At 39.9% G+C, this 27,694-nt stretch overlaps 1 protein-coding gene across 1 annotated transcript in view; it reads left to right on the forward strand.

The window, feature by feature from the left end:
* The window catches only part of LVRN (laeverin), a 648,183-nt gene that overhangs the window by 262,247 nt on the left and 358,242 nt on the right, over window positions 1-27,694 (forward strand). The window contains exon 6 of the mRNA XM_086961059.1: window positions 21,413-21,526. Coding sequence (XP_086817185.1) covers window positions 21,413-21,526 — 114 coding nt within the window. The remainder of the gene's footprint in view (window positions 1-21,412; window positions 21,527-27,694) is intronic.

The following is a 27,694-nucleotide window of genomic DNA, read 5'->3' on the forward strand; positions in this document are numbered from 1 at the left end:
GAGAATGGTTAGAAGTGGTCAGTCATTGGAGATCCAATTCAGGTGTGTGGCTTATCCACAGTATCATAACGTTATTTTTTAACCTGTTTAAGTTTGAGGTTTGCATGAAATACTAGGCTATAGTCAGATATGGATGTTTAGGCAGCGCTTATGTCCATGAAGCTTGGTTATTACCATTTACATATAGGTGCCTAAGGGAGGGAAAAGAAGTCTATCTGAATGGCGAGGATTGCACATTAGCAGCAGATCACTCCTTAATTTGTAGACACATACAATTGCATGGCTCTTGTAAACAAGATGCACCTAATTTGGACTGAGTTTGGAAAGGTAGTCCGACACTAGCTATCATAACAACGTTCAGTTTACTAGAAACGGGAGTTATTTACTTTGAAATAATGGAGATTGTTGTGCAATGTTAGCAGGCATCGCTTACATGATTACGGTAACTGAGCTTGTGGTTTGATTAAAAAATAGTTGTGTTAACTCCTCTGCATGGGAAGCTGGATGTTTCCATCTGGCTGTTGATTTCGACCGTGAAAGCCGAGTCAACCAAATGAGTCGTATAAGAGCGCTATTGTCTCAAAAAGAAGTCGCTGTTATATCTGCTACAGAAACATTTGTCCTTCATGTAGCAAACACCCGCACAGAAGTGCATGATTTATTAAATACAGACGTGCTCTTGAATTTTGGGGAGTTAATTTAGAGTATCTTTAATGTGTCCTTGACTACGGGGTTATCTTACTTTTTTAAAGTTAGAAGCAGTGGCCTTGTGACTTCTGTGGAAAGTATATTTGGTGTCTTGTCGGTGTTTTTTCATTCTAATTTTTCCAGCATCTTTGGTGGATTCTCCTTAATGCTCACATTAGTTGCCGGTGTGCTTGTATTAATTTGTTTACTTAAATATGGATGCACATCTTACAGCAGACGAGAATATGTCCCGGTTGTTGCTGCACCGCAACCGAATGCTTAGTTATTACGGAGCACTGCCTCTGGCTAGATTGAGTTAAGCTTATGGATTATCGTTTCGATTTTCCTTTTTCACATGCGTTCAACCTGTCTTCTATTGCCTGAGCTGCGATTTCGACTGGGCCCTGGATTTGTGTCTCTGCAGTACGGTGTCTCCCAACGCGGATTATGATCAGCTGATGAGCCCCTTAGTTGCTCATGAATTGCTCTGTTCTGGCGGCGGGATTATGGCCTTAGCAGCGATACATGGAATAATAGGACGTTGGAATGTTTTTGCAGCGGCGCATGACTTCTTGGTATGCAGTTATATGGAAGATAACCCGAGTTTCCCTCTGATGGTGATAGAGGCTCCGGTTGTTGAGGAACATGTATGTACATTCCCACTATTGAACTGAATGGCTGAAATGTTTTCAGATGAGAACAATGACTTCCTCTGGGAGACTGTTGCTACATACTGTGCTTACACGTTGTTGGATTAAGACTCTTTGATTTTTCTACTTATTCTTTATTATTTAGCTACTGCTTTATATCCAAGAACGAATAACTTTTTTTTGGAAATGTGAACTTGACTTGAACGTTTCTAATTCGCCCACATTTATATCACGTGCTTCGATCAAGGAAGGGTGCTGTGGGGCTGAGCCTTGCACTCACCCCCTGTTAAGTTAGCATGGGTTTATTAGAAGCTTACATGCTATTTTTGCTTTCCTGCTCTGCTTTGCACATGACACATACTTGTGATATTGTTTAGAGAACGCTGAGTATTTTTGTTTATATGAGAATAATTTGGTATGCTAGATTTGTAAACTGCCTCGCTAGGTTTGTGTGTATAGTGAGAGCATGGAACTTCAAGGTCATCTTGAATACTGTGTCTGTTATTCAGAATGATCCTCACACGTTCGAGCCATAATACATAAGCAGCTGTGGCCACCTCTGATACTGGCGTGTTTCATAATGCATTGTGGAGGCAAAGTTACACACAGTTGGAGAACATTCGTATCTTGACAGTTTGTGGAGCACTGAATGTGATCCACTACTGCTGACTACCAGAGGTATGGGTCTGCCCATGTAATCCTATGAGACTTTCTGTAGTTATAAACGAATCTGTTAGGTAGGGAGGGTGAAATGTAGGTATATTGTAATTTGTTTACCTTTAACATTATAGGATGCTTTTTCCGTTTGTATTTGATAGAATAGTAACAATGCTGACAACCTTGTTTCTGATAATATGTTTGGTTGTATTATCTATGGTACTGTGCATGAGATTATGGCATTAGAAATAAACATTTCAAACTTGCACGTGTCTTTATTTACATCTTGTTTTGGACTGGTGTAAGACTATAATGAAAGAGTGCTCTTGTTATCCGGTTTACTTCATGTAATTTAAGTCACATGTTCTGGGTTGACTAGTTATTGGTGTTTTTGCTCTCAGGTGAAGAACCAATGAATGGCTGATTGCTAGTTTGGTAGGGGGTTTGTGTAGTAAGCTGGGTTTTGGTACACCATAATTCACTGAGGTCCTAAGTCTTTATGCATAGTTCTGTGTATGAGCAGAATTCCTGGAACAGTAGTTACAACAAAAAGGCTTGATAAAGGGCTTGCACTTTGAATATGAATATAAAATAGAAGAATAGTTGATAATCACAGCTAAGGAATGCAGTAATTAGATGTGTGTATGTGTGGATGATGTGTAGATTGAGTGGAAGATGAAAAACTTGAAAAATAAGAAAGGCTGGAGAGACACAAACTACCCACTGCATTGTCAGTGAAGTGGATCTTTGATATTCCAGGTCATTACACTGATAGGGTGTTGGATTCTGCAGTGGGAGCAAGAGAAACTAGTACTACATCTAAGGAAGATAGCTACTGCATAAAGTACACACAGTTCAGCAGATTTACAAGCTTGTGGGAAAAATGATGCAAAAGTGGAGCAAGGGGCTTGTAAACCTGCCCTAGTGTGTGGTAGAAAAGACGCAAGAAAGGACGGACGTGTGCAAATTAACCACTGCTATTCATGGGTAGTAGTTACCAAGAAGGCTGAATAAATGGCCTGCACTTTGAATTTGAATTAAAGAAGAATAATTTATAAGCTCAGCGAAGAATGGTAGCAATTAGGTGTGTGTATTTGTGGTTGTTGTGTTGATTGAGTGGAAGATGACTAAGGTAAAAAATTAGAGAGGTTGCAGGGATGCAAACTTTCCATTTCTTTCTAAAGGAAGTGGATGTTTAGTTTTCCAGTGCATATATATATTCACTGAAAAAACCATAGGTTTCAGCCATGTTATAGTTTGGAATTAGCATTTAAAAAAACTTGCAAATTCACTGAAAAAACCATAGGTTTGACACACATTATAGTTAGGAATTAGCATTTTAAAAACCTTATAAATTCACTGAAAAACTATAGGTTTCACACAGTTAGCTGGACATTTCCCTCATACAAAACCATTGAAATTCCCACTATATCTCGCACGCCCTATTCACTGCTGATGACATCACATATTACATCACTCATGACATGGTCAGTGACATCACTCATGACATCACTGATGACAACTCAAATGACATCACTGATGACATCATCCTTGTGAAAGAGTGGCAGACATCCTCTCAGCGTAATATAACCCTTGATACACACATTCAAAAATAGAAACTAAAATTTTCAAAAAAATGGAGATACCAATACCAGTTAGCAAAACCTATTCAGTAATTCCAAAATCTACATACACATCCAGTCATTCACTAACGGTTCTATAGAGTCACTCATACATATACTCAATCATCATATGTACTCATACACCTATACATCCTGTTACACACTGATACTCATCCTTAGAGTTAATCACACACATACTCACACATGCAAATAAACTATCAAACATCCATTTACTTGCATATACAGCTATACACCCACCACTACACTTACTTCTACAGAATCATACACATACTTACTCTCTTAAACAATCACTTATAGAAACACATACTTATTTATACAGGAACTCTTACAATCTCTCGCTCTTACATATACTCACTTATTTACATCAATACTCACATATACTAGTTTAAAACATATGTAGTTACTCATAAAGATACTATTAAGACAGTGATTCACTCACTAACACACCCATACACACACTCATCCACCCATACAGTCCTGCACACATGCTGTCTTCAAAACACATACAAACAGTGAGTCACCCATTCATGCATCTATGCGGTAAGTAATACCCCCCACCAAACCGTACAGACACTCATACTCATACTCTAAAAATCAACTAATAACCCATATCAACACTCATATAGCTAGTCACCAACCCATGGAGCCACTTATACACAAAGTGAGACACTGATACAGATATTTACATATTTAAACATTACTCGCTAATACATGTATTCAATAAGATACAATTAATAAGTTAGTTATACAATCATTTTTTTTTTAAACATCCATTTAGACACTTATTTACACATTTATTCTTCCATCAACATTTAGATATACATATATAGAACATATAGATTTTTCAGAAAGACACAGTTTCACTGGATGATGTCATCAGTGATGTCATCAGTAATGTCATTTGAGATGTCATGAGTGATGTCACTGACCATGTCATGAGTGATGTAATATGTGACGTCATCAGCAGTGCATTGCGGGCGCGCGAGTTATAGTTAGCTGAACTAACTATAACGGTGGGATTTCAATGGTTTTGTATGAGTGAAATGTCCAGCTAACTATAACATGTGTGAAACCTATAGTTTTTTAGTGAATATTTATATATATATATATATATATATATATATATATATATATATCCAGGCTCACTGCTCCAAATTTCGGGGCACTCTTACAGCGGGTGCTAGTCTAAGCGCGTCAGAGCTTCGCGCTTGGAATATGAAAGCTCTCTCCCTCCCGGTCCCGGGTGGAAATAAAGACAGCACACTCGGGAATTCTCGTTGGTAGCAATCTTTACTCGCACAGACGCGTTTCGGAAGCCACGCTTCCTTCCTTAATGTTTGTTACACCGCAATGCGCGATCTGGCGCCATTTTATTTCAAAATAACAAACAACACATGTTGGTAAACATAGAGAGAGGACTGACGCGTGAGCGCCATCTTGCTCGTACATATAATTCCTGCATTAGCATGACTGAAATTAAATAACACATTTCATTTGTGGTTACTAATGTCAATAAAACATTATTTAAAAACCTCTCATATTTATAACGAGGAATTTACATTGTGATATTGCCGTGGATCGGCAGGTAACCCTCTCCTTAGTACGGTGGGCAATGGACTGTGATCTCGCCGTGGAAGAACACATGTTATGCGACAGGGTATGTGAAATAGACTGCAAAAGGGAAATTAAGAGATGCAAAAGGGTTCTTCCCATGTGGACGATGTAAGGCCTGTGCCAATAGTAAAAGGGTCTACTCTTACGAACTCGTGGGTTGTAGAAAGAAAAAGAGGATTAATCAATTCCTTACCTGTACTTCCCCATTTGCAGTCTATTGCCTCCTCTGCCCTTGCGGGCTTAGGTATATAGGCAGTACTATAAACCCGGTGAAATTGCGTATTTTAGAACATATGCGAGCCATAGTAAACAGAGATTTCACATACCCTGTCGCAAGACATTTTTCCATCAAACATAAGAGCGACAGGAATCTGTTACAGTACTTTTGCTTGGACGCAATTTCTGATAACATAAGGGGAGGGGACAAACTACAGAAACTTCGTAGGTTAGAATCCCGTTATATTATAGACTGCCAGACCAAGGCCCCCTTGGGATTGAACTATGGCACCATGTACTTGATAATTGTTCAGTATTTTTGGTAACTTCTGGATTATGGTTTAATATTTAGCAACTTTTTTAATATTTTGATAATTATCATTCAACACTGTTTGGTATAAATCTGTATACGGGGCCAATGGAAATTTAAATGGCAACCTTCGAGTTGCCACAAGCCGATCCACGGCGAGATCACAGTCCATTGCCCACCGTACTAAGGAGAGGGTTACCTGCCGATCCACGGCCTCGTTATAAATATGAGAGGTTTTTAAATAATGTTTTATTGACATTAGTAACCACAAATGAAATGTGTTATTTAATTTCAGTCATGCTAATGCAGGAATTATATGTACGAGCAAGATGGCGCTCACGCGTCAGTCCTCTCTCTATGTTTACCAACATGTGTTGTTTGTTATTTTGAAATAAAATGGCGCCAGATCGCGCATTGCGGTGTAACAAACATTGAGGAAGGAAGCGTGGCTTCCGAAACGCGTCTGTGCGAGTAAAGATTGCTACCAACGAGAATTCCCGAGTGTGCTGTCTTTATTTCCACCCGGGACCGGGAGGGAGAGAGCTTTCATATATATATATATATATAATATTATTTTTTTTGTTTGTTTTTAAAAGAGTGTCCCCCTGCGAGAGCACATTTGACAACCAGGCGAATCCTGTGTTTTCAAAAGCATCCTTTATTCTTGGTAACCGGACATGATTGTGTTTGATTAAAATAAACAGCCCTACGCGTTTCAGCGCTCCTGCGCCTTGATCACGGGCTCCATGCTGTGTGCTGAGCTGGAGAAAAAGCAGGTAATGAGTCACTTGACTTTTTAAAGCTCTCAGGTGAGTTATTCCCTCTGGTGGAAATTAGGTTTTCAGCTTTCTGAGACTCGTAGTTTCCTTGCTTTTCACAATAATATCTTCTAGTGGATTCCGCCTTACAGTCACAAGATTTTGCATATTTATTGCTCTCCAGTGAGCTACAAACATCAGACTCTGGTTTACTTCCATAAAACTACTTGACCTGCTAGCCTCAAACACAGCCAAATAAAAAAGTAACTCGCCCACCTCTTTCCGCCTGCTGACATTGTAATTTGGCCCATGACCAAGGAGCAGGAGCGCTGAAACGCGTAGGGCTGGTTATTTTAAACAAGTGCAGTGATGTCTGGCTTGGAAGAATAAAGAATGCTGTTCAAAATGACGGTATTCATCTGATTTTTTAAGTGCGTTCTCGCTTGGGGGACACCTCTTGCTTGCATATTTAATTAATCTAGTCCCAGCCGAGAGAACTGCACTTCCACTAAAGGAATTGGTAGGCTGCCTCACACAGACTGGCTGTGTTTGAGGGTCACAGATTAATCAGGATTGAAGGAGTAAGCCAGAGTCCTGTGCCTCTAGCTCACTGGAGAGCAACAATCATGCAAGATTTAATGTTTTGCTGTGGCAAAAACCACAGAAGGATTATATTATGGTTGGAGCGGACTATGATTTCCAGAACTTTGATAAAGAGAACTCACCGTCAAGGACACACCCACCAGAGGGCGTATCTTAACTGAAACATCAAATAAAAAAGTGACTCTTTGCCCACCTCTTTCCGCCTGCTGACATTGCAGTTTGGCCCGTAGACCAAGGCGTAGGAGCGCTGAAACGCGTAGGGCTGGTTACTTTAAACAAGCGCAGTGATGTATGGCTTGGAAGCATAAAGGATGCTGTTTAAAATTCGCCTGATTTTTTAAGTGCGTTCTCGCTTGGGGTACACCTCTTTTTATATATATATATATATATATTCACTGAAAAAACCATAGGTTTCACACCAGTTATAGTTAGCTGGAAATTTTACTGATATAAAACCATTGAAATGCCCACGTTATAGTTAGATGGACTCACTATAACTTGCGCGTGCAATGCACTGCTGATGACATCACATATTACATCACTCATGACATGGTCAGTGACATCACTCATGACATCACTGATGACACCATCCAGTGAATGTGTGTCTTTCTGAAAAATAAATATATTTTATATATGTATATGTAAAAGTTGATGGAAGAATAAATGTTTAAATAAGTGTCTAAATGGATGGTTTTTAAAAATTGATTGGTTAACTGGCTTAATAAGACATCATCAGCAGTGCATTGCACGCGCAAGTTATAGTGAGTCCATCTAACTATAACGTGGGAATTTCAATGGTTTTATATCAGTAAAATTTCCAGCTAACTATAACTGGTGTGAAACCTATGGTTTTTTCAGTGAATTTAATAGGTTTTTTAAATGCTAATTCCTAACTATAACTGGTGTGAAACCTATGGTTTTTTCAGTGAATTTCATAGGTTTTTTAAATGCTAATTCCTTTGTATATCGAGTTTCTAACTTTTTTTTTTTTTACAATTTGCTGTTTTTTTTTAAGTATTCATTTTTTTTATATAATTTTTTTCTTTTGCGCTCTGGGTGCGCGCTCCGGGAAGCTTTCAGCTAAGCTCTCCGGTAAGCTTTTCCGAGAGCTCATCTGAAAGCGCACCCAGAGCGCAACTGTCGTTCGTGAAAAAAAATATGAATGAAAAGTTAATAATAATGCAAAACATTTCGTACCATACAAATAAAATTAGTTTTTTTTAATAAGGAAAATGATTATGCATTTCTATAAAAGATTGATGACGTCACTTCGGCGCGCAACGTAAGTGCCCTCGGAAGCGCCTACGTTCGCGGCGCATAAACGCACGCAAAAGCGCCTACGATCGCGCCACGTTTGCACCCCGGAAGCGCCTACGATCGCGCTGCGTAAACGCACCGGAAGTGCTCCGGAGCGCGCAGCGTAAACGCGTCGGGTCATGTGACCCTAAAATAACACTTTTCATTGGTTGCTAACAGTTTTTTTTTACAATGAATGAAATCCCCACCCATTTCCTTCACTTCTTCTTTCACTTTTGTGACTGAAAGACCTGCCTTTTTTGCTGTTCCATATTCCTTGATTAATCATGGCTGCCAGACCATCCAGCAGTGAAGATGACTCCAATGATTTCATTGATGAAGAGCCTCCTCAGCCGAAGGTCAAAGAACATTTCATCTGGAAATTTTTTAAGTTTCCAGCAGACCAGAAGAAGGTTAATGCACCAAAAGTAGAATGCAGGATCTGCAAACAGGTCCTGTCATGGGGTAACCCCCCAAAAAAATACTCTTTTGGCAACTTCACCATGATTCGCCATGTGGAGAGGAGGCACCCCCAGAATTTTGCCCGGGAAAGTGTCAGGGCTCTGGCACAAGAGGTTCCCAGAGATGGGGCCTCTACATCAACAGGAGGAGCAACTTCTTCTGGGAGAGAACAATCACAGGAGCAGGTAGCAAACATACAACCTGCATTTAACCATGGGGTCGTCAAATGCAGATACTGCAATCAACTCCTCACCTATGGGGAGCAAAGTGTCCTGCTCATGGTTCGAGCATTGGAGAACCATCGCTGCCCTTCCCACCCCTAATTTTTTTCTTTTCTTTTTGCTCCTGTTGAGCAGTTTCCATTCCCTGTTTTTGTTCCTGTTCAGTTCAAAGAAGAAAACCAAAAGTTCTTTTCAGAACTACCTCCAATTCTCATCAAAGAGCTATATTCTTAAAAAAATGAAGAGTAAGTGAAATATAGTGCATTGATAATTGAAAGGAGAATGAGTAAGAAAGAACAGAAAGGTATGAGAGGTGAAAGGAAGTGAAGTATGAGGAATGAAAGAAGGTGAGTGTTAGAAAAGAAAGTTATGACACAGTGAATAAACTGGAGGCCTCATTTCTGAAAAGTGACGCATCGCTACGTGAAAACAGCGATGCGTCACTTTTCTGGACGCACTCCTTATGACATTCCAGATATGTCATATTTAATATATGACTAATCAATTCGCAAGGATTTACAGATATGTCAGTATTTCTGACGTATCTGTAAACACAAAAGTAACGCATTGCAGGAGTGCGTCACAAAAGTGACGCAACTCCAGTAATGTGTCCTTTCACATGGAAAAAGCACCATGTGAAAGGTTTGCTGTGAAGCAGGCGCAAGATTTTGGCGCAACAGCATCCTAAAAGTGACGCACTGCGTCATTATTACCAAGCTTTTTGCAAGGAACACCCCCTCTGCATGCATTATACCTGACACTATTTTTTAAAAAGTGACGCATCTAGGTACATGGGTCACTTTTTAAAACTCTGCGCCACATTGTATCTGCATCAGGTATAATGTATGCAGAGGGGGCAATCCCTCGCAAAAAGCTTGGTAATAACGACGTACTGAAATCTATGAGATTTCTCTGCGTCACTTTTAGGATGCTGTTGCGTCAAAATCTTGCGCCTGCCTCGCGTCACTTTCATGTTTACAGATATGTGAGAAATACTGACGTATCTGTAACTCCTTGCAACATGATTCATCATACATTAAATATGACACATCTGGAATGTCATAAGGACTGTGGACAGAAAAGTGACGCATCACACCAGCAGTGTAATAAAATGTGCCTCGTTGCACTATATTTAAAGGATGCAACAGCATCCTAAAAGTGACGCAGTGAAATCTCAAACATTTCACTGCGTCGCTATTACAAAGCTTTTTGTGGGGGAACACCCCCTCTGCATGCATTATACCTCACGCAGATATAATGTGGCGCTTGATTTTAAAAAGTGACCCATCTACCTAGATACGTCACTTTTTAAATATAACGCAACGAGGCACATTTTTTTACACCACTGGTGCGATGCGTCACTTTTCTGTGCGCACTCCTTATGACATTCCAAGTAACGCATTGCTGGAGTGCGTCACAAAAGTAACGCAACTCCAGTAATGCGTCCTTTCAAATGGGGAAAGCAGCATGTGAAAGGTCTTGCCTCAGTCTAACACCTGCTGTAAAGCAGGCACAAGATTTTGACGCAACAGCATCCTAAAACTGACGCAGTGAAATCTCAAAGATTTCACTGCGTCGCTATTACAAAGCTTTTTGCGGGAGAACACCCCCTCTGCATGCATTATACCTGACGCTATTTTTAAAAAGTGACGCATCTAGGTACATGGGTCACTTTTTAAAACTCTGCGCCACATTATATCTGCGTCAGGTATAATGTATGCAAAGGGGGCATTCCCCCGCAAAAAGCTTGGTAATAACGACGTACTGAAATCTATAAGATTTCTCTGCGTCACTTTTAGGATGCTGTTGCGTCAAAATCTTGCACCTGCCTCGCATCACTTTTATGTTTACAGATATGTCAGAAATACTGACGTATCTGTAACTCCTTGCAACATGATTCGTCATACATTAAATATGACACATCTGGAATGTCATAAGGAGTGCGCACAGAAAAGTGACGCATAACACCAGCAGTGTAATAAAATGTGCCTCGTTGCACTATATTTAAAAAGTGACGCATCTAGATAGATGCGTCACTTTTTAAATATTGCATAACAATGCGCATTTTTTTACACCGCTGGTGCGTCACAAAAATTGACGCACAGGAGGCGCAAAACTAACAGCGCAAGGCCTTCATAAATATGGTCCTGGATTTTCCCCGTGCTTCGCCGGTGCGCGTACCATGCGCTTCCCCCGCGCAAAACGAAAAAAAAAATGTAATGCCCTGCAGGACCCTATTTTAGTCCCTACATCAAACCTAGGGGGTCAGAGGGGGTCTACTCTTCCCCCTTATGGTCATTTGCCCCTTTTTTTTTCAAACCCCTTGTGTCTCGATTTTACCGAGACACAAGATGGCGGCCGCTCCAGACTGTTTAGAATGTTTACAGACACCCAAGAGCCAATCAGCTTTCTGCGCGCAAGTCGCGTGTCTCGCCAGGAGCGCACTCAAGTGCGCGCACCGGAGAGCGCCTATAGATATATATATTTTTTTGAACCTAAATTACTCAAAATCCACTGGAGCACATATCTTGAGACATAGCAAAGGCACATCGGGCTACCAGTCCCTACAATTTTGCCAAGTTTGGTGTAAATCCATTCAGCCGTTCGGGCTAAAAGTGAAATTGACCGCCCTATGGAAATTAACATGGGGAAAATGCGTTTTGGGACCCCCCTTTTATCTCGGCCCCCGCTTGACGTATCCCCCCCAAACTTTCAGGGAAGGACCGGAGCTCGACGAGGCCATTTTCAGGAAATTTTCAGGCAGATTCGTCAACCGGTGCCAAAGTTATTCCAAATAGAATTTTGAGATTTAACATTGAAAAAAATCCTAACTATAACTACCTACTGGCGACCGCCAGTAGGTAATATATATATATATATATATATATATATATATATATATATATATATATATATATATATATATATATATATATATATATATATATATAGTAAAATAAATCCTAAATCTTTTATTTTATATAACATTAATTTAATGTAAAAAATACTAATTTAAATAATCTTTAATACTATATGAAAACATTTACTTTTATAAACACACACACCTATATATATATAGATGTGTGTATGTTTATATATTCATATATATATATATATATATATATATATATATATATATATATAGTACTATGATTAAAAATATATATTTTACATTATGTTACATGTTTTGGGTAATGGTTTTACATTTACTACTATATATGTATCTCACACACGAAGAAAAGGAATGTCCACACTCTCGGATATTGCCACAGTGGAATTTTATTTACACAAGGTAGCGCGTTTTGACAGACTGTGCTGTCTTGATCACACGAGTTGAATACAGGAAATGTTGCAATATATGGTCTTGTAAGTGAAAATTGAAAACAGACAAGTCTTTCCTCATGTTATCTGTAGACCAAAACATAATGATAATGTGGCGGCCATCTTGTAGTATTACTAGTTGTCCTAAATACTTCTAGTATGCAAGGAAATAATCATGAATAAATATACACAGAATATGAAAACGTGTGTAGCCTGGCAATCATTAATATCATGATGTGCATAATGCCAACTGAGCATTTACAAATGTATGCGCATGTCCCAATACATCCGGGAATTTCGGCAAAGTAGGAATACGTAATTAAAAAAATTACATATTTATGCATATTAGCCACTATACAAAATACCAATGCAGAAATTAATATGGATATAAGGAAACAATCCTGTAAGCAAAGAAGAAGCAAGTGAAATAAGTGAATGAAGAAATCTTATCTGAATAAAGGGTGCCCATAATCCGGAAGAAAGGGGTAGGGAACCCGTGTAATAAGTGTCCATCCTATGGCAGGGGGTCCATATAAAACAGAAGAAAATCAGAATTATAATTTAAAACTGGGAGAATACATAGTATGTCATACACATTATTTACAACACAATACATGTAGAAGTAGATGTAGATGCTCTAAATGTTATTATAGTTTCACAGAAGAGTTAAGGTCCTGACAACAGTGGGAAAACTAGTGACTAACAGTTTAACTTTCATGTAAATGTACATTAAGTTCCTCATCTAAGTTGTGGCCTCACAGCTGTTTAGTCTCGAGTTCCAGAATCGATTTGGATTCGCGTTTCCATAACAGTTGCACTCTATTTCCATCCTGAGGGCCGATGTGTACCTGTTCAATGACAAAATAGCTCAAAAGAGCACTGTTGGAAAGATGGTGTGTTTGGAAATATCCTGCAACCGGGTAGTGTGCATCCCTATTGTTTATGGCACGCATATGCTCGAGGACTCACTTTTGGGCCTTAAATGTTGTTCTGCCAATGTAGCATAGTGCACACGGGCAGTCTAAGGCATACACTACAAAGGTGGTACTGCACTTTAGAAATTGGGTGATCTGTTTCTTGTTGGCACTCCCTGGTACGTTGTATTCTTTTACCATGTGGCTGTTCCGGCAGGCTTTACAGTGACCACAAGGGAAGAGACCTTTAAGGTTATGGTCTCCTTGTTGTCGTGTTGGTGTGATGTTGTTACGGACCAGGATATCTTTTAGACTTCTGCCTTTCCTATAGGTGATTCTAGGGCGTGTGTGGATAGATTTACCAATAATGGAATCACCTGTAAGTATTGGCCAGTGTTTAGCAAAAATCTTGGGTATCTGCTGAGAATTACGGTTATATGTGGTGATGAGTCTTGTCTCTTGTGGTTCTACATTAGTGGTAGTGTTGTGCTCACTCAAAGTATCAACTCTACGGGTTTTATTTACTTTTTCCATTACACAGGTGAGTACCCATTTAGGGTAACCTCTACTTGAAAACCTTGCAATCATGTTTTCTTTTTCAATGTCGAATCTTTCCTCAGTACTGCAGCTTCTCCTTGCCCTCAGTAGTTATAATAACACATAAACTGAATATATGAACTAAAACACATTAAGATGATTAAAAAATAATATTTTGTATGACTATAATATTGGAAACGATGTTAACAGCAACAATATTCTTAACACATTTCTTTACCTGCACACATCAATATTCTTGACAAGGATACTTCCACATCACAATATTTTAGTATCACTGTATTTCTTTCTGAAATTTCTGTATCCTGACAGTCTCAACTCAATGTGTTGTCCAAAAGCATACCAGTGGTTGTGATGTCTGGTTAGAGCATGGAACTGTGGAATGTGTGAAGTGGCAAGGAAGGTTCAAACCTGAAGGCAGAAAAGAGTAAGCATTTGAGTTCTGGTCTGACAAACATCCTTGATGGATCTGAAGCAGGATTACAAGTGTTGATGGAAGGAAAGTGAGAAAAAGGCTTTGGTTATCAATTTCAGCCAGTGTGAGGTCTTAGATGATTGGATGATGCTTTGAATATTTCTCTGGCAGGCCAGTTCCTATGAAGTCCTGTGTATAGAAAAACCTGCAATCGGTGTTACATAATTTCTATGTCTTCCAAAAATAGCCTTCTTCAATCCCTTGCCAATATTACTTCATCTATCCCAAGTGTGGGTTTTAGATCATCCTTGTTCTGGTTGATCTCTGCTGCAACACTTTAAGCAATGTTTTCATTCACCAATGCATTTGTAAAAGGTGTCCCATCCCCTTGTATGTAATGCCTCTTTATCATGCATACTGTTCGATGTTGCACACATCTCAAATGACAGGCTTCTCTCACGAATAATGTATGCTACTAGATCATTTTCTTTAGGGCAATGTACACTTTTAAGGAGTCTCTTGGTGCTTTTAGTAATCATTATCCCACGCAATGGATGCCTAAAAATTAAGCACATAGAATCAATATCTGTTATAAGAAAGCCAAGCTTCTAAAACATTTCTGAATTTCAGCACAGAAGTCTAGGAGCGCAGCTTAAGTGGAATGTTGATCAAAAGGCAGTCACCCTAAACTCAGAAATCTCTGTCAGCTAATATTTTATTCTTAAAATTGAGGATTTTGAAAAGAAGTATCGAGTTCTATCTCAAATTCCAAGAAGAATTTGTATTTTTGGAATTTCGCAATTAAAAATGTGTAGTATATAACAACAACAAAACAACACTGGAGTCAGGAATAAAACATTTAAATAATCCCAAAACAATTTAGTAAAATATGTTATAACTTCATGACTACAACATCGTAAAAATGGCAAGCAATTAGTTAAGAGGATCAGGAGTTGTTAATTTAAAAGAAAATAAGAAAAAGTGTCTTACTAGCACTTAACCATGATTAGCAATTTTACCTTCTGTATTAGTATGGGTGATGGAAGTCTAAAGCCATTATCAGTGTGAGGCAGGACATTGTTGGTGAAGTGGGCTCCATGAAAATCATATAACTTGTCATAAACTTTGTGAAACAAGTTCAGAGAGGGATGAACTTGAAAACAGTAGCCACCAAGTTTGCTGCTCCGGTTGTATGTTGGAATTTACCCAATATTTTAGAGCTTGAAATTCTTCAGTTGGGCAAGGCTGAGAGCCATTGACAGCCTGGGTTCCATAAGGTCAAATAAATCGTTTCTGTGGTCCCACAGGAATATGAAACTTCACAACAAAACTCTTGCAGTGGAAAGCACCAGAAGTTTTCAATTAAAAGAACTTGAAACTATAACTACCAAAGTCACTTTAAAGCTGGGAGGATCACTTTGCAATCTTTTCTTACTCGTGCAATGTATATAGGAACTCATTCACTTCTGTAGCATGAAATTCTTCTGTGAGTTAATGCTGGTTGTTGTGGTAAGGCAGAACTTAATAAGGTTGCGTATCTGGTCTCAGCGATGTCCGATATGTCATGAAAAAAATGTTCTGCAGGATAAACCATGACATCTTGTCCATCTTTTTTGTTCTTTCTATGGACACAGTGTGTCCAGCTTTTCTGACCTTGAGGGTTGGCTTTTAGCTCTAGAGATTCAAGAGAAAACATGTTTCCTCCAGCCCTTCATTTAGTGACATTGGCATGCCTTCTGTTATCTCTTCTCGTCTTCACAGCAACATTTTTGTTTCATGGTTATAGGAGCCCTTATGTATCGGTGTAATCAAGCAGTGATTGGTGGTGATCCTTAAAAATAAGACTGCAAATTTCATATCTTCTTCCTGTAATATTTTACAGCTGCTTGTTCTTGTCTGTCAGAAGATATCTCAGAAGGTGCGTACTGCTGGATTTTCCAAAATGAGGAAAGGAAGGCACATGCTAGACACCTGCTTGTGATCACGAAGCATCCCCAATACTAGTAACCTACCTATTGTCCTTCCCTTGGAGTGATCTATCTTTTATCACTCCCTTGGAGTGAGAAGCAAATATATCAATGTGAAGAGTGTCTTCACATGCCCTTGCCAGTCAGTTTCTTTGATTTGTGAGTGATATTAACAGAAGGTCAAGCCTTCCTTTGTGTGATACAACTGATAAACGTCTTCTCTTCCCCAGAAGATATTTGTTAAACACAGGCATGGGTGGTTCCTGAGGGCCAAGTAACCAAAAGACCCATTGTGTTGAGGTACTTATTATGTAGGAAATTCATGCCTACTCTTGGTGCTTTAGATGGACATAAAATATATTGCAACGTCATTGGATTAGACTTTGCCTCGCAAACAGTTTCTGAATCAGTCTTTTGAAAGGTCATTTTAACAACATTTCTACAATTATTATTGTGACATTTTATACTGAAATATTATATTTGCAAAAAAGAAGAATTTTCATTAATTGATAAATTGTCATAAGAGTGCAATTGTTAGATAGGTCCTTGCTCAAGCTTCACAGAAGAGTTTTTTACCACCTGAGCAGGCTGACCCAATTTAAAGCTGTGCCAGGCCTTTGTAGTAGCAGACATCTTTATGTCTGTATTATTTTTTAACATGCATATTGATGGCACTTTTGTTGTCTTAACTCTGTTTCTATTTTATTTCTATTTAGGGGGTTTTGTAAAGCGCTTGGTGACGCACAGCGGTGTGTCCCCGCGCTGAGGAGCTGATATTTACTGGAACTTACACATGCAGAACAACTTACTGTGCGAATAGTACAGTTTTAAGCTTGGCTCTAAAGAGTGGTTCTGATGGTTCTAATCGCAACGCCGTGGGTAGCTTATTCCATCTAGAAGCTGCAAGGTGCCTAAAGGATCTTCCGCCCATCCGAGCTCTGGACACCTTAGGAATAACTAGGAGTCCTGAGCCGGAAGATCTCAGGGAGCGGGACGGCTCGTAGGGTGTCAGCAGTCCTTTCAACGGGAGAGGAGACCTCCCATTGATAATCCGGTGGCACGTACATAGTGCCTTGAATTCTACCCTGCTTCTGATCGGGAGCCAGTGCAAAGACCGGAGGGCCGCTATGGATGCGGCTCTTCTGGGTAGTCTGAGCCCTAGTCGGGCAGCGGCATTCTGTAGAACCTGTAGGCGGTTCAGATTCTTCTCCAGGGTCCCTAAGTAGAGAAGATTGCCATAGTCCATCTTTGACATGACTAGTGCATGTACCAGGGTTTGACGGGCTCTGATAGGTAAGAACTTCCATTGATACTTGCAACTTCAGAGCACACTTATGATAGACTTACATGATGTCAGTTGTTTGCATTAAATGTCAGAATAGGTTACATTAGAATAGTAATACTGCAGGTTTGTCTGATATATTACAGGGATGCTTTACAGCCTAGTTGCCAAGTTTATAATCTCAACTGGGTGGAATAATCCACTTTAAGGGGCCAACTACGATGCCATATTAAACGGCTCCGACCCTCGGAGCCATTCCTACAGCATCACATTCAGCTGTTCTGATTTATTTCCAACCAACCCATTTGGATGGAGTCTGTCGGAAAAAAATCTGAATTGGATTTCTGAATGGCTTCCGATGGCTCAGAGATCTCGTCTGCCATTCGGAAAGCCTCAAGTAATTCCAAAGGCGGCTTTTTCTGCCCGAGGGATTACAATGTCAGATTCCGACAGCCTTTTTGTGCCGGCCTTTCCGACAGACAGCTGTCAGAAATCGACTTTTGGGGCCCCCAGGAGGGCCCCCATGCGTGCAGGGTCTCGAGTTGGAGGCCGAGGGGGCACCTGTGGTGCCCCCCTGGGGTACAGGGATGAACTACACCTCTTCTCTTTACAATGGGAGCATGCATGCCAGTCGAAATGCATGCTCCCATTGTAATGGATAGGTCCATCCGACAACGAAATCGGGCCATAACTGTTGGACTTTTATGCCACATGTGTTGTCTTTGCACAGTTTTAGCATGGACTTTGATTTAAGCAAAATTTGCAATTAGTAAGTTAGTGATTCCCAATCAGTCAACATGTTCTTAGGGATTCAATGCACGAGCACCCTATTATATAGTTACTTTATTGATTTTTCACCTGGTAAATCACCTAGAACGAGAAGCATTGTGAACCAACAACTTGCTTGCAAAACTTCCTTACTTTGATTAAGAAAACATTACTCATTATTGTAGTAACTGAATTGGTAGTTTCTGGAGTAATGGACCTAGTATTAAGCATCCATTTATTAGACCGAATGAGAACTTCAGTCCATGTTTAGTGACTGTGGCCTTTGCAATGCAGCTTTAACCTTTACATGATTTCTTTGCTGTATCAATTTTCTATGAATATGTTTGTTCTTTCTTTGGAAATGTTCTCTAAACTTATGCTTTCATTTCTGTGCCGCTGCATCACTTATACACCACAAATGAAACACATGCACACCATCACAAATTCACATACGCTAAAAGTTCCACACAATCATAACATATCACTATCACCTACAACATTATGCACAGCATCACATGTACCATCTCACATTAACATACTCACAAATCATATATATTGTTTAAATTATCATAAACAGGGAGACGGATACGTTCCTTCACAAAAACATTAATTATAGGCATATTCCTCTTGCATTCCTTCCTTTCCGGACTTCAACGTCTTCAAAACCAACTTCATCATTTACAAAGCGCTCTCAACAGGAGCCCCACTTCTTTTGTAGGCAATTTTACCATCTGTGGGGGTTCATGAAACAATTTCAGGCAGGACCCCATCTGACCGAAGTCAGAAGAAGTGTAAATAAGAAAAAACACAGCAGCAGACCTTTTCCATCTATGCACTAAGGCTCTGGAACAACATCCCTATATTGATAAGGACCGGCCCAATACTACTCGAATTTAAGAGAGTTGAAGATGCACCTCTTTAAAGAACAGTATATGATAATCCATTAACAGTCCACAAACCAGCTGCATCACATGTCACTTAATGACTTTATACTTGTCTTTGACCCTGTACATTGCTGCTCTGCACTTTGGTTAGGTTCACAGTTTAGAAATGCCACATACATTATGAAGACTCTATAACAGAAATAAGGGGGCTGATTACGATGGTGGGCGGACACCCTATCGGAAATCAGGACCGCCTGACAGACTGTTGGCGGTCCCGACATAGGCATTGCCCGCCACCACAGCAGTCGCAATGCCTATAGTTTGTATTGCGGCATGTGCTACTGGCTGCAGCACCCACTGCAATGCAAAATAGGGACACTTTACATATCCCTGCAGTACGTGGCAGACACCAGGCGTTGCTGCCACATGGTGCAGGGAGTCCCCCAGTGCCTACAAGGAAGGAAGGGGGGCCTGCTATATGCCCCCAATGTCCCTTTCTGCCTGCCTGTTCATGGAGGGTTAACCGCCATGAACAGGCGGGCAGAAAGGTACATTATAATCCCTAGAGCAGTGCCTGGTAGGCACCACCACCATTGTAGGGAATATGAGGGCCTCCGCTGCACCGGTGGGCTATTGTATGAAGCTGGGACATATTTTGATTTACATAGCTCACTTTAAAGATGTTGACTTTCAGAATTTTTTTCACAGAAGAAATGACAGAACTGGCCTTAAAGCAGGACACACTCCGATTTTTAGCGACTCACATATAAATGGTGTTGGTAGTGAGGTTATTTGCAACAGAAATTTTAGGCCATGCTATAGAAGAGTTTGATTCAATTACACAGGAAAACAATGGGGCATATTTACAACTAAAACTCCGATACTTTAGAAACGCAGGGCTGCACCGTATTTACTACAATACGGTGCAGTCCTGCATTTCTCCCTCCTCTGGCTCTAAATTTAGCTGCCAAGCGCAAACGGAGGTACCCTTGCACAAAAGGTGTCCCTTCCTACAAATAAATAATCATAAATGTGGCCACAGCCCATGCAGGTAAGAGCGGTGGGGTAGTGGACCAGGTGGAAGGGGATTTCGAAAGATGATGATGAGGGAAAATTAATTATTTACTTATTTTTCCCTTGTTGTCGTCTGTTGAAATACCCCTCCACCTGGCCCCACCGCCATTACCTGCACAGGCCGCGGCTGCATAAATGGCGATTTGTGACTTCTATGTGTGCTGCTTGTGCAGATCACACATAAGTTGCAACTTGTCATTTTTAAAATGATTGTTTATGTGCAGGAAGGGACACGTTCTGGCCGGTAAACAATCATACATGGCGTTTTACTGTTTCTATGTGTGCTGCACAATGCAGCACACATAGAAACAGCCTGGTCTTAATTTTGGCGCTGTCCCATATTTATGCCACCCTTGTTGCATAAATGGGGCAGTGTCAAAATCAATGGGTGCTGCTGCAGAGCGCTCTCCGCAACACCCATTGCCCACCTTTTTCACACAGCGCCTTGTGAATAAGGTGATTAACTCCGCCTTTTGAAATATGTGAAGAACCTATCGCCACAAGATCATCAGAAAAAGTGACATTCCTGTGCCGATAGGGGCTTGCAAATATGCCACAATATTTTCAAACAAGTTTTTAACAGTTTAACCTATATAAGTTAGTGGCTGATTTAGAGTGTGGCGGTTGGGGGCTAGTATGTTGGGGTGCCCCAGCCATCCTGAGGGACTTCCAACCACCATTTTTAGAGCTGTCCACTAACCTCCCAGACAACTCTCTGAACATTAGTAGGAACCAGCTATATGTTTGCCCAGAAATATGTCTATTTAACAAAAGAGGCGTTACATCTAAATACATGAATGTATCCGGATACCTTTATTTACAATACTGTGTAATACATTTACAGTTCGGACCCAAATATTATTCGATAATGCAAAAAAAACAGTTTATAAGCTTACATTAGTTGTTAATAAATGTCAAGCTTTATTTACTGACTCCACTGCTTACAATCAGTAACAATGAGAATTTACTATGAACATGGTTTTTTGATGTTGTGACCAACAAATGTACATTCTTAGAACAAACCAATAGGAAAACATAACCATCAAATTGACCAGTACAATGTTTACCGTTAACAGAACTGTCTTTAAAGAATGTTTGTTTTCTCTTTTTTTAAGTGGTTTGGAAATCTTGTTACCATGGAGTGGTGGAATGACCTTTGGCTCAATGAGGGATTTGCATCCTATATGGAGTACATTGGTGCTAGTTTTATCAATCCCAAGCTAGAGCTGGTAAGCATTTACACCAAAATCCTTCATCTCAATCGCGTGTTAACATACTATAGAATGCGTATTTAATACCCTGCTCTTCTTTACTGTTCTAAAAACATGTCATGAATATATGAACCTTGTCTCTTTCATAGAACTTTTCCTGCGGGCAAAATATTTAGCAAAACATATTAGTGAAGAATATGAATGAATGAATGAATACTTTATAGTTTGGTTACTCAAAACCATTACATTAAAACCAAAGTACAAAATTACAAAATTACAAAAGTTAAAACCAGGAGAGTTTCGAGAGATCAGTCTCTATGGTGGCTCCCTGAGCACTGGGAATACATAGAGTTCGTAGTAAGACATGGGCCTGCTAAGTCTCTATATGTTTGAACCCTCGGAAGCCATCAGCAGGGACCGTGTCTGGTGGATAAACTTTCCAAAAGAGGCCATGTGCTTTACCGTAGTCAGGGTGTAGAGATGGATGATCCCCCTCCTTTGCGGTGCAAGACCCTGCTTGTCTTAGGATTGGCCTGAGATAAAGACTGCGGGCCATGCGCAGGGCCGGGCAACAGAATAGAAGATGGGCCAACGACTCACGTTTATACCTGCAAAGCATACATTCCCGAACTCCTGAGCCAACCTGACCGAAGGCATATAATTCTTTGAGGGGCAACGGATGTAGTCTGTAGGTATTTGTGAAGAATATTATTCAAGAAAAGCAGAATTTATGCATCACAAAAGATAATTTTTGCAAGAAATGTCACTGACTTGTTTGTTTTTATTTTGTCAATACAGCGATAACCATATTGATGCCGGTCACAATCTTAAGTTAATGATTCTAAAAATCACCATTGACCCTAAACGTTTCACATTCTTTTCCATATTTTCCTTTTAACAATATGCCTGTCAGATTCTATTCCTCCTATACAGTACTTGTTTTATTTGAAAGCAAGCAGAACATAAAATACAACGAGTTACTTGGCCAAATCATCATAACATAGTGCAAAGGACTCACTATGAAATCGAGGCTTTACCTAGAGCAAGGGCTTAAAAGTCAAGCCACATGTGTCAGGCGGTAGTGGTGGCTGTATTAGAGTTGTTCATAAAGGAGGTAAGAGTGCACAAAGAAATCATGCAAGCGTATTCAAAGTAACAAAAATTTGATGAATAATGCTTTGCTCAATGTTTTCAGTGCACTGGTGGCCTAGAAGGCAAAAATGTACTCCAACAACAATGCATAAGTCTAACTAAAGCTCTTGGCTACATTGCCCAGAATACGTATTCCTCTTCTAGCCTCGAACTTCAAGATAACAGTCTGACACTGCTTTTGCAGTTCACATCAAAGGCAAACTCAGAGACCGCTCTTCTGTCCTTCCAGATAACAGCTATACCTGGTGATAATGCAATTCATTCTCAGGACTGGTAAATGCCGGTTTTGGGGACATCTTAGTGCTGGAGTAGGGACTGCCTAGAAGATCTGTGCAGCAAAGCGCATTTTGCCCTCTCACCACGCGGGACCTGTAATTGTTGCATCCCAGGGGAAATCGTGGTGCTGGAAGAGGACAGAGGAGGAGGGGGGACTGCCTAGAAGCCCTCAACTATAAGGCACGCTTAGCCCTCTCGTCTCGTGGGACCCGTAATTGCTGCATTTGATGCCTTCTGCTCCCAGTGGACATTTTGGTGCTGGAGGCGGGCAGAGGGGGAGGGGCTGCCTAAATGCACTGCACTATTAAGCTCATATAGTCCTTCCTGGCATGTTGGGTGCAACAAAGCCATACCTCCTTTCTTTTTTAAGTTTGATTTATTGAGGAAAAGAAAAAGAGAAAGAGGGAAGGGGGGAGAAGAGTTACAATAAGTGGATCAAAGAAAGAAACAATGTAATAAAAATAATAAATTCATTAAAAGTAAGCATTACAAGCATGAAAATCATGAACATACCAGTAGAATGAAAAATCATAAATAAAACATAGCACAGTAAAATGTAGTAATGATAAGTGATCAAATAATCAAATAAAAAGAGAAAAACAGGTAATAAGTAATTCATGGAGGTTTGCGAACTTCAACTAATTCAGGTGCAGGAGAGGGAGGAACGTGGGAAAGGGAAGAGAGGTATGTCACTAAAGGGAGCCAAATCAGGTCACGTTTTACGGCCAGGGAAATGGGAGATACATAGTTAGTGTCTAAGCGATGATTGAAACAGATTGCATTCCACCAGGACTGATAGGAAATATTTGCAGCTTGTTTCCAGTTAGAAGTAACAATATGAAAGGCAATAGCTATGAAAAGGTCAAGTTAAGGGTATTGGTTGTGTGGTGGAGGAAGATCTGAAGAGAGGGAGCCAAGAAAAACTAGTGAAGGTGAAAAGGGGACTTGAAAATGGAAAATCCTCTGAGTTTGCCGCCAAATCAACTGCCAGAACTGGGAAGTAGGCGGACAATCAAATAACATATGTTTGAGGTCAGCAGAAGGGCAGGGGAAAGACCAACAGGTAGAAGGATTGTCTGGTGAAAAATGGGACAAAGCAAGTGGAGTAAATAAAGTTCTATGATAAATGAAAACTAAAGGTTGGGTGGTGTTAGCAGCTCTAGAGGTCTTATGTAGTTTAGTCCAAATTTTATCCCACAAAAGTACAGGCCAATTCTGAGAAAGATCTAGCTCCCATACAAGTTCAATGCGAGATTTCGACCTATCAGTAATAAAACGGAAAGAGTTATATAAAGCAGATGCAGAAGGAGATGTTTCCAATAAAAGGGAAGTAGATCTGCGAGCCAAAGGAATATCGTTGGAGGGAGAAAGAGATTGAAGATAGGAGAGCAAGACAGGATGGCAGGTAGAGAAAAAATAGATTGAAGATCATGGAAGGAGAGAGGCGTATTCTGATAGAGTAACTGGGAGATCCAGCATATTCCTCGAGAAGGCCAAGTTTTCCAATAAATAGTGCGGTTACGTATTTTAAGATGAGAGTTATTCCAAATTGGTTGCTCGTGAATGGATAGGAGGGAAGGAAAAGAGGAAGTTAAGTAAGGATAAAGAAGAGTGCGAGTTAAAGAAGATGTAAAGGACAGAAACTCATGGAAGGTGAATGGAGAGATGAAAGAGGATTCCATGCTGAGCCAGACAGGGGGATAGTAAGGTAAAGTAGATGAGAACCAGCGAGTCGATTGTTTCATTGAAAAAGCACGATGATATTGTTTGAAATCAGGAAAACGTACTCCAGATTGAGCTTTATCCTTACGTAAGGTAGCAAGAGCAATTCGGGAGCGTTTGCCATTCCATAAGAATTTTAATATTAAAGAGTCCATTTTTTTAAAGAAAGAAAGAGGGATGTGTAAAGGAAGCATGGAAAGAGTATAAAGGAGCAAGGGAGATAGCATCATCTTTATAGAGTTAAGACGACCCCACCAGGATAAAAAGAGTAGATGCCATCGAGTGATAGCTGTGTCAATTTTCTTGAAAATAATAATCATAATTTAACTTGAGAGTATCTGATAATGAAGGAGCGAACCAAACCCCTAGGTATTTGATTTTAGATGGCTGCCATGAAAAACCTGTAGAGGAAAAGAAGTGCTTCTGACAGAGAGGATTCAAAGGTAAAATTTCACACTTGTCGGTGTTTAAGCGGTAGCCGGAAACTGCAGAGAAGGAAGAGACCTGTTTAAGGAAAGAGGGAATAGAGGTAGAAGGGTCATAATAATAAAAAAGAATATCGTCGGCATAAACTGAAAGTTTGACTTGTTGGGAACCAAAGTGAAAACCAGAGATAGAGTCATCTAAACGAATTTTGGTAAGAAAAGGTTCTAATGCTAAAACAAAAAGTAAGGGGGATAAAGGGCAACCTTGTCGGACTCCTCTGTGTAAGGAAAAATAATCAGAGGACATCCCATGTACAAAAATAGTTGCTTGAGGGTCAGAATAAAGTAAAGATATAATGGAAATAAATTTAGATGGAATAATAATCCAACGCAAGGCATGAAACATGAAATCCCACCCAATCCTGTCAAAAGCCTTCTCTGCATTTAGGGAGATAGCAGCAAAAGGAAGAGACAAAGAAGAAGATTTGCTAAGAATGTTAAGAAAAACTCGGGAATTATCAGAGGAGAGACGTCCTTTTACGAAACCGGACTGTTCTGGGCCAATAATATCTGGTAGGAGGTGATCCATGCGAAGAGCTAATATTTTTGCTAGAATTTTGTAGTCGGTGTTGACTAAAGATATTAGCCTATAATTTTTGCACAAGGAGTGATCCTTATCTTCTTTTGGGATTAAACAAATTAAGGCTTGTTGGAAAGAACCACTAGATGAACCGGCAGCAGAGAAGGATTGGAATAAAAGTAAGAGTTTAGGAAGAAGGAGAGATGCAAAGTGGCTATAAAATTCAATAGTAAAACCATCAGGGCCTGGGGATTTGCCATGACGAAGTTTAGATACAGCATGAGAGATTTCAGAAAGTGAAATGTCTTGTTCTAAAGCGTGAAAGTCAACATGTGAAACTGAGGGAGGTGGAATAGATTGAAAATAAGAAAGGAGATCATCAGACGTAGGAACTTGTTCTGGAGTATAAAGAGTATAATAAAATTTGGCAAATTCAGTAAGAATTTCTTTATCTTTATACGTAGATGTTCCAGAAGAAGTTTTGATGGATTGAATTTTTGTGCGTTCTTTACGAATCTTTAAGTAATTGGCCAAAAGTTTTCCCATTTTACTCTTACCCCCATAGTATCTAGAGTTACATTTTAGTAGAATGTTAGAAGCAGCGTCTGTAGTGTATTTGTTAAAAGAGATTTTAGCGTCAATAAGAGCTTTAAGGGAGGAATCAGATTTAGAAGCAAAATAAGCAAGTTCAAGGGCTTTAATGTCAGCCAAATTTTTCTCCGACTTGGCCTCTCGAAGCTTCTTGCGGCATGATACAAAGTTAATAATAAAACCCCTAGAAGCTGCTTTAAATAAATCCCAAACCATAACAAAAGAGGAGTCAGGGGTTTGATTTAAAAGAAAAAATTCCTTGGCAAAGGCAGTGAATTCAGAACAAAAAGAGGGTTCCAAAAGGAAAGCATTGTTAAACCGCCATCTGCCAGTAAGTCAAGGTCTGCAAATACTGTGGCATGATCGGAAAGTAAGATGGAGCCAATTTCAGAAAGTATGGCGTGTTGGGACTGGGATTTGCTTAAAAATATATGATCAATGCGGGATTGAGATTGGTGAGGGGGGGAGAAAAAACGGTATTCTCTAAGGTCGGGATTACATAGTCTCCAAATATCTACTAAGGCATTGTTTTGAAATGAGTTCACAAACTGTGTGTGCATTCTAGAAGGAACAAAAGTGACTTTTGAGTGTCGGTCAAGAAAGGGATCAATAACCTGGTTACAGTCTCCTCCGAGAAGAATGTAATCTCCACAAAGGGAAGACAGTTTGGAAGAGATAGCAGGCCAGAAGGATCTATCGATCCCAGTGGGGGCATATGCATTAAATAGAGGGAGTGGGATGTTACCAATAAGTAGTTAACAATAAGCCAACGACCATCAGCATCACATTCATGGGTGATCGAGGAAACGTTTAACTTTTTATGTAACAAAAGTACAACACCATTTTTCTTAGACGTCGTAGGAGAACATAGAACATTACCCACCCAAGAACGCTTAAGTTTCAAAGCCTCCGGTTCAGCAAGATGAGTCTCTTGAAGGAGGGCAACATCAGTTTTTAATCTCGCTAAATGTGACAGAACCCTCTGTCTCTTAATGGGATTGTTTAATCCCTTAACATTCCATGTTGTTACACGGAACAAAACAACTTAGAAAAACAGTTGAGCGTAACATGCTCAGTAATGCATAAGAAATACAATGAAGAGAAAGGTAGAAGAAAGAATAGGAGAAAAGAGTAGAGAAAGAGGTAAATAGAAGAGGAGAAAAAGAGAGAAGAAAGGAAGAAAATAGTGCAAATGGAAGAATGTATCGAGAAAGATAAAAAAGAAAAAGAAGAATGGAGAAACCATGAGAAGTACAAGGGAGAGAGAGAGAGAAAAAGGACAGATACAAAAATACACAAAAAGACAGTACAAGTCCAAAACGAACGACTGATAGACATACTTACGAAACGGAAAATCCTGAACAGGGATGGGGATGGTGGTGGCAGAAGACGACGACGAAAAACCAGAACCGGCATCAGACCTCTAATACCATAAATCCA

The sequence above is a fragment of the Lissotriton vulgaris genome, chromosome 3_1 (assembly GCF_964263255.1).
Source record: "Lissotriton vulgaris chromosome 3_1, aLisVul1.2, whole genome shotgun sequence".
Lineage (NCBI taxonomy): Eukaryota > Metazoa > Chordata > Amphibia > Caudata > Salamandridae > Lissotriton > Lissotriton vulgaris.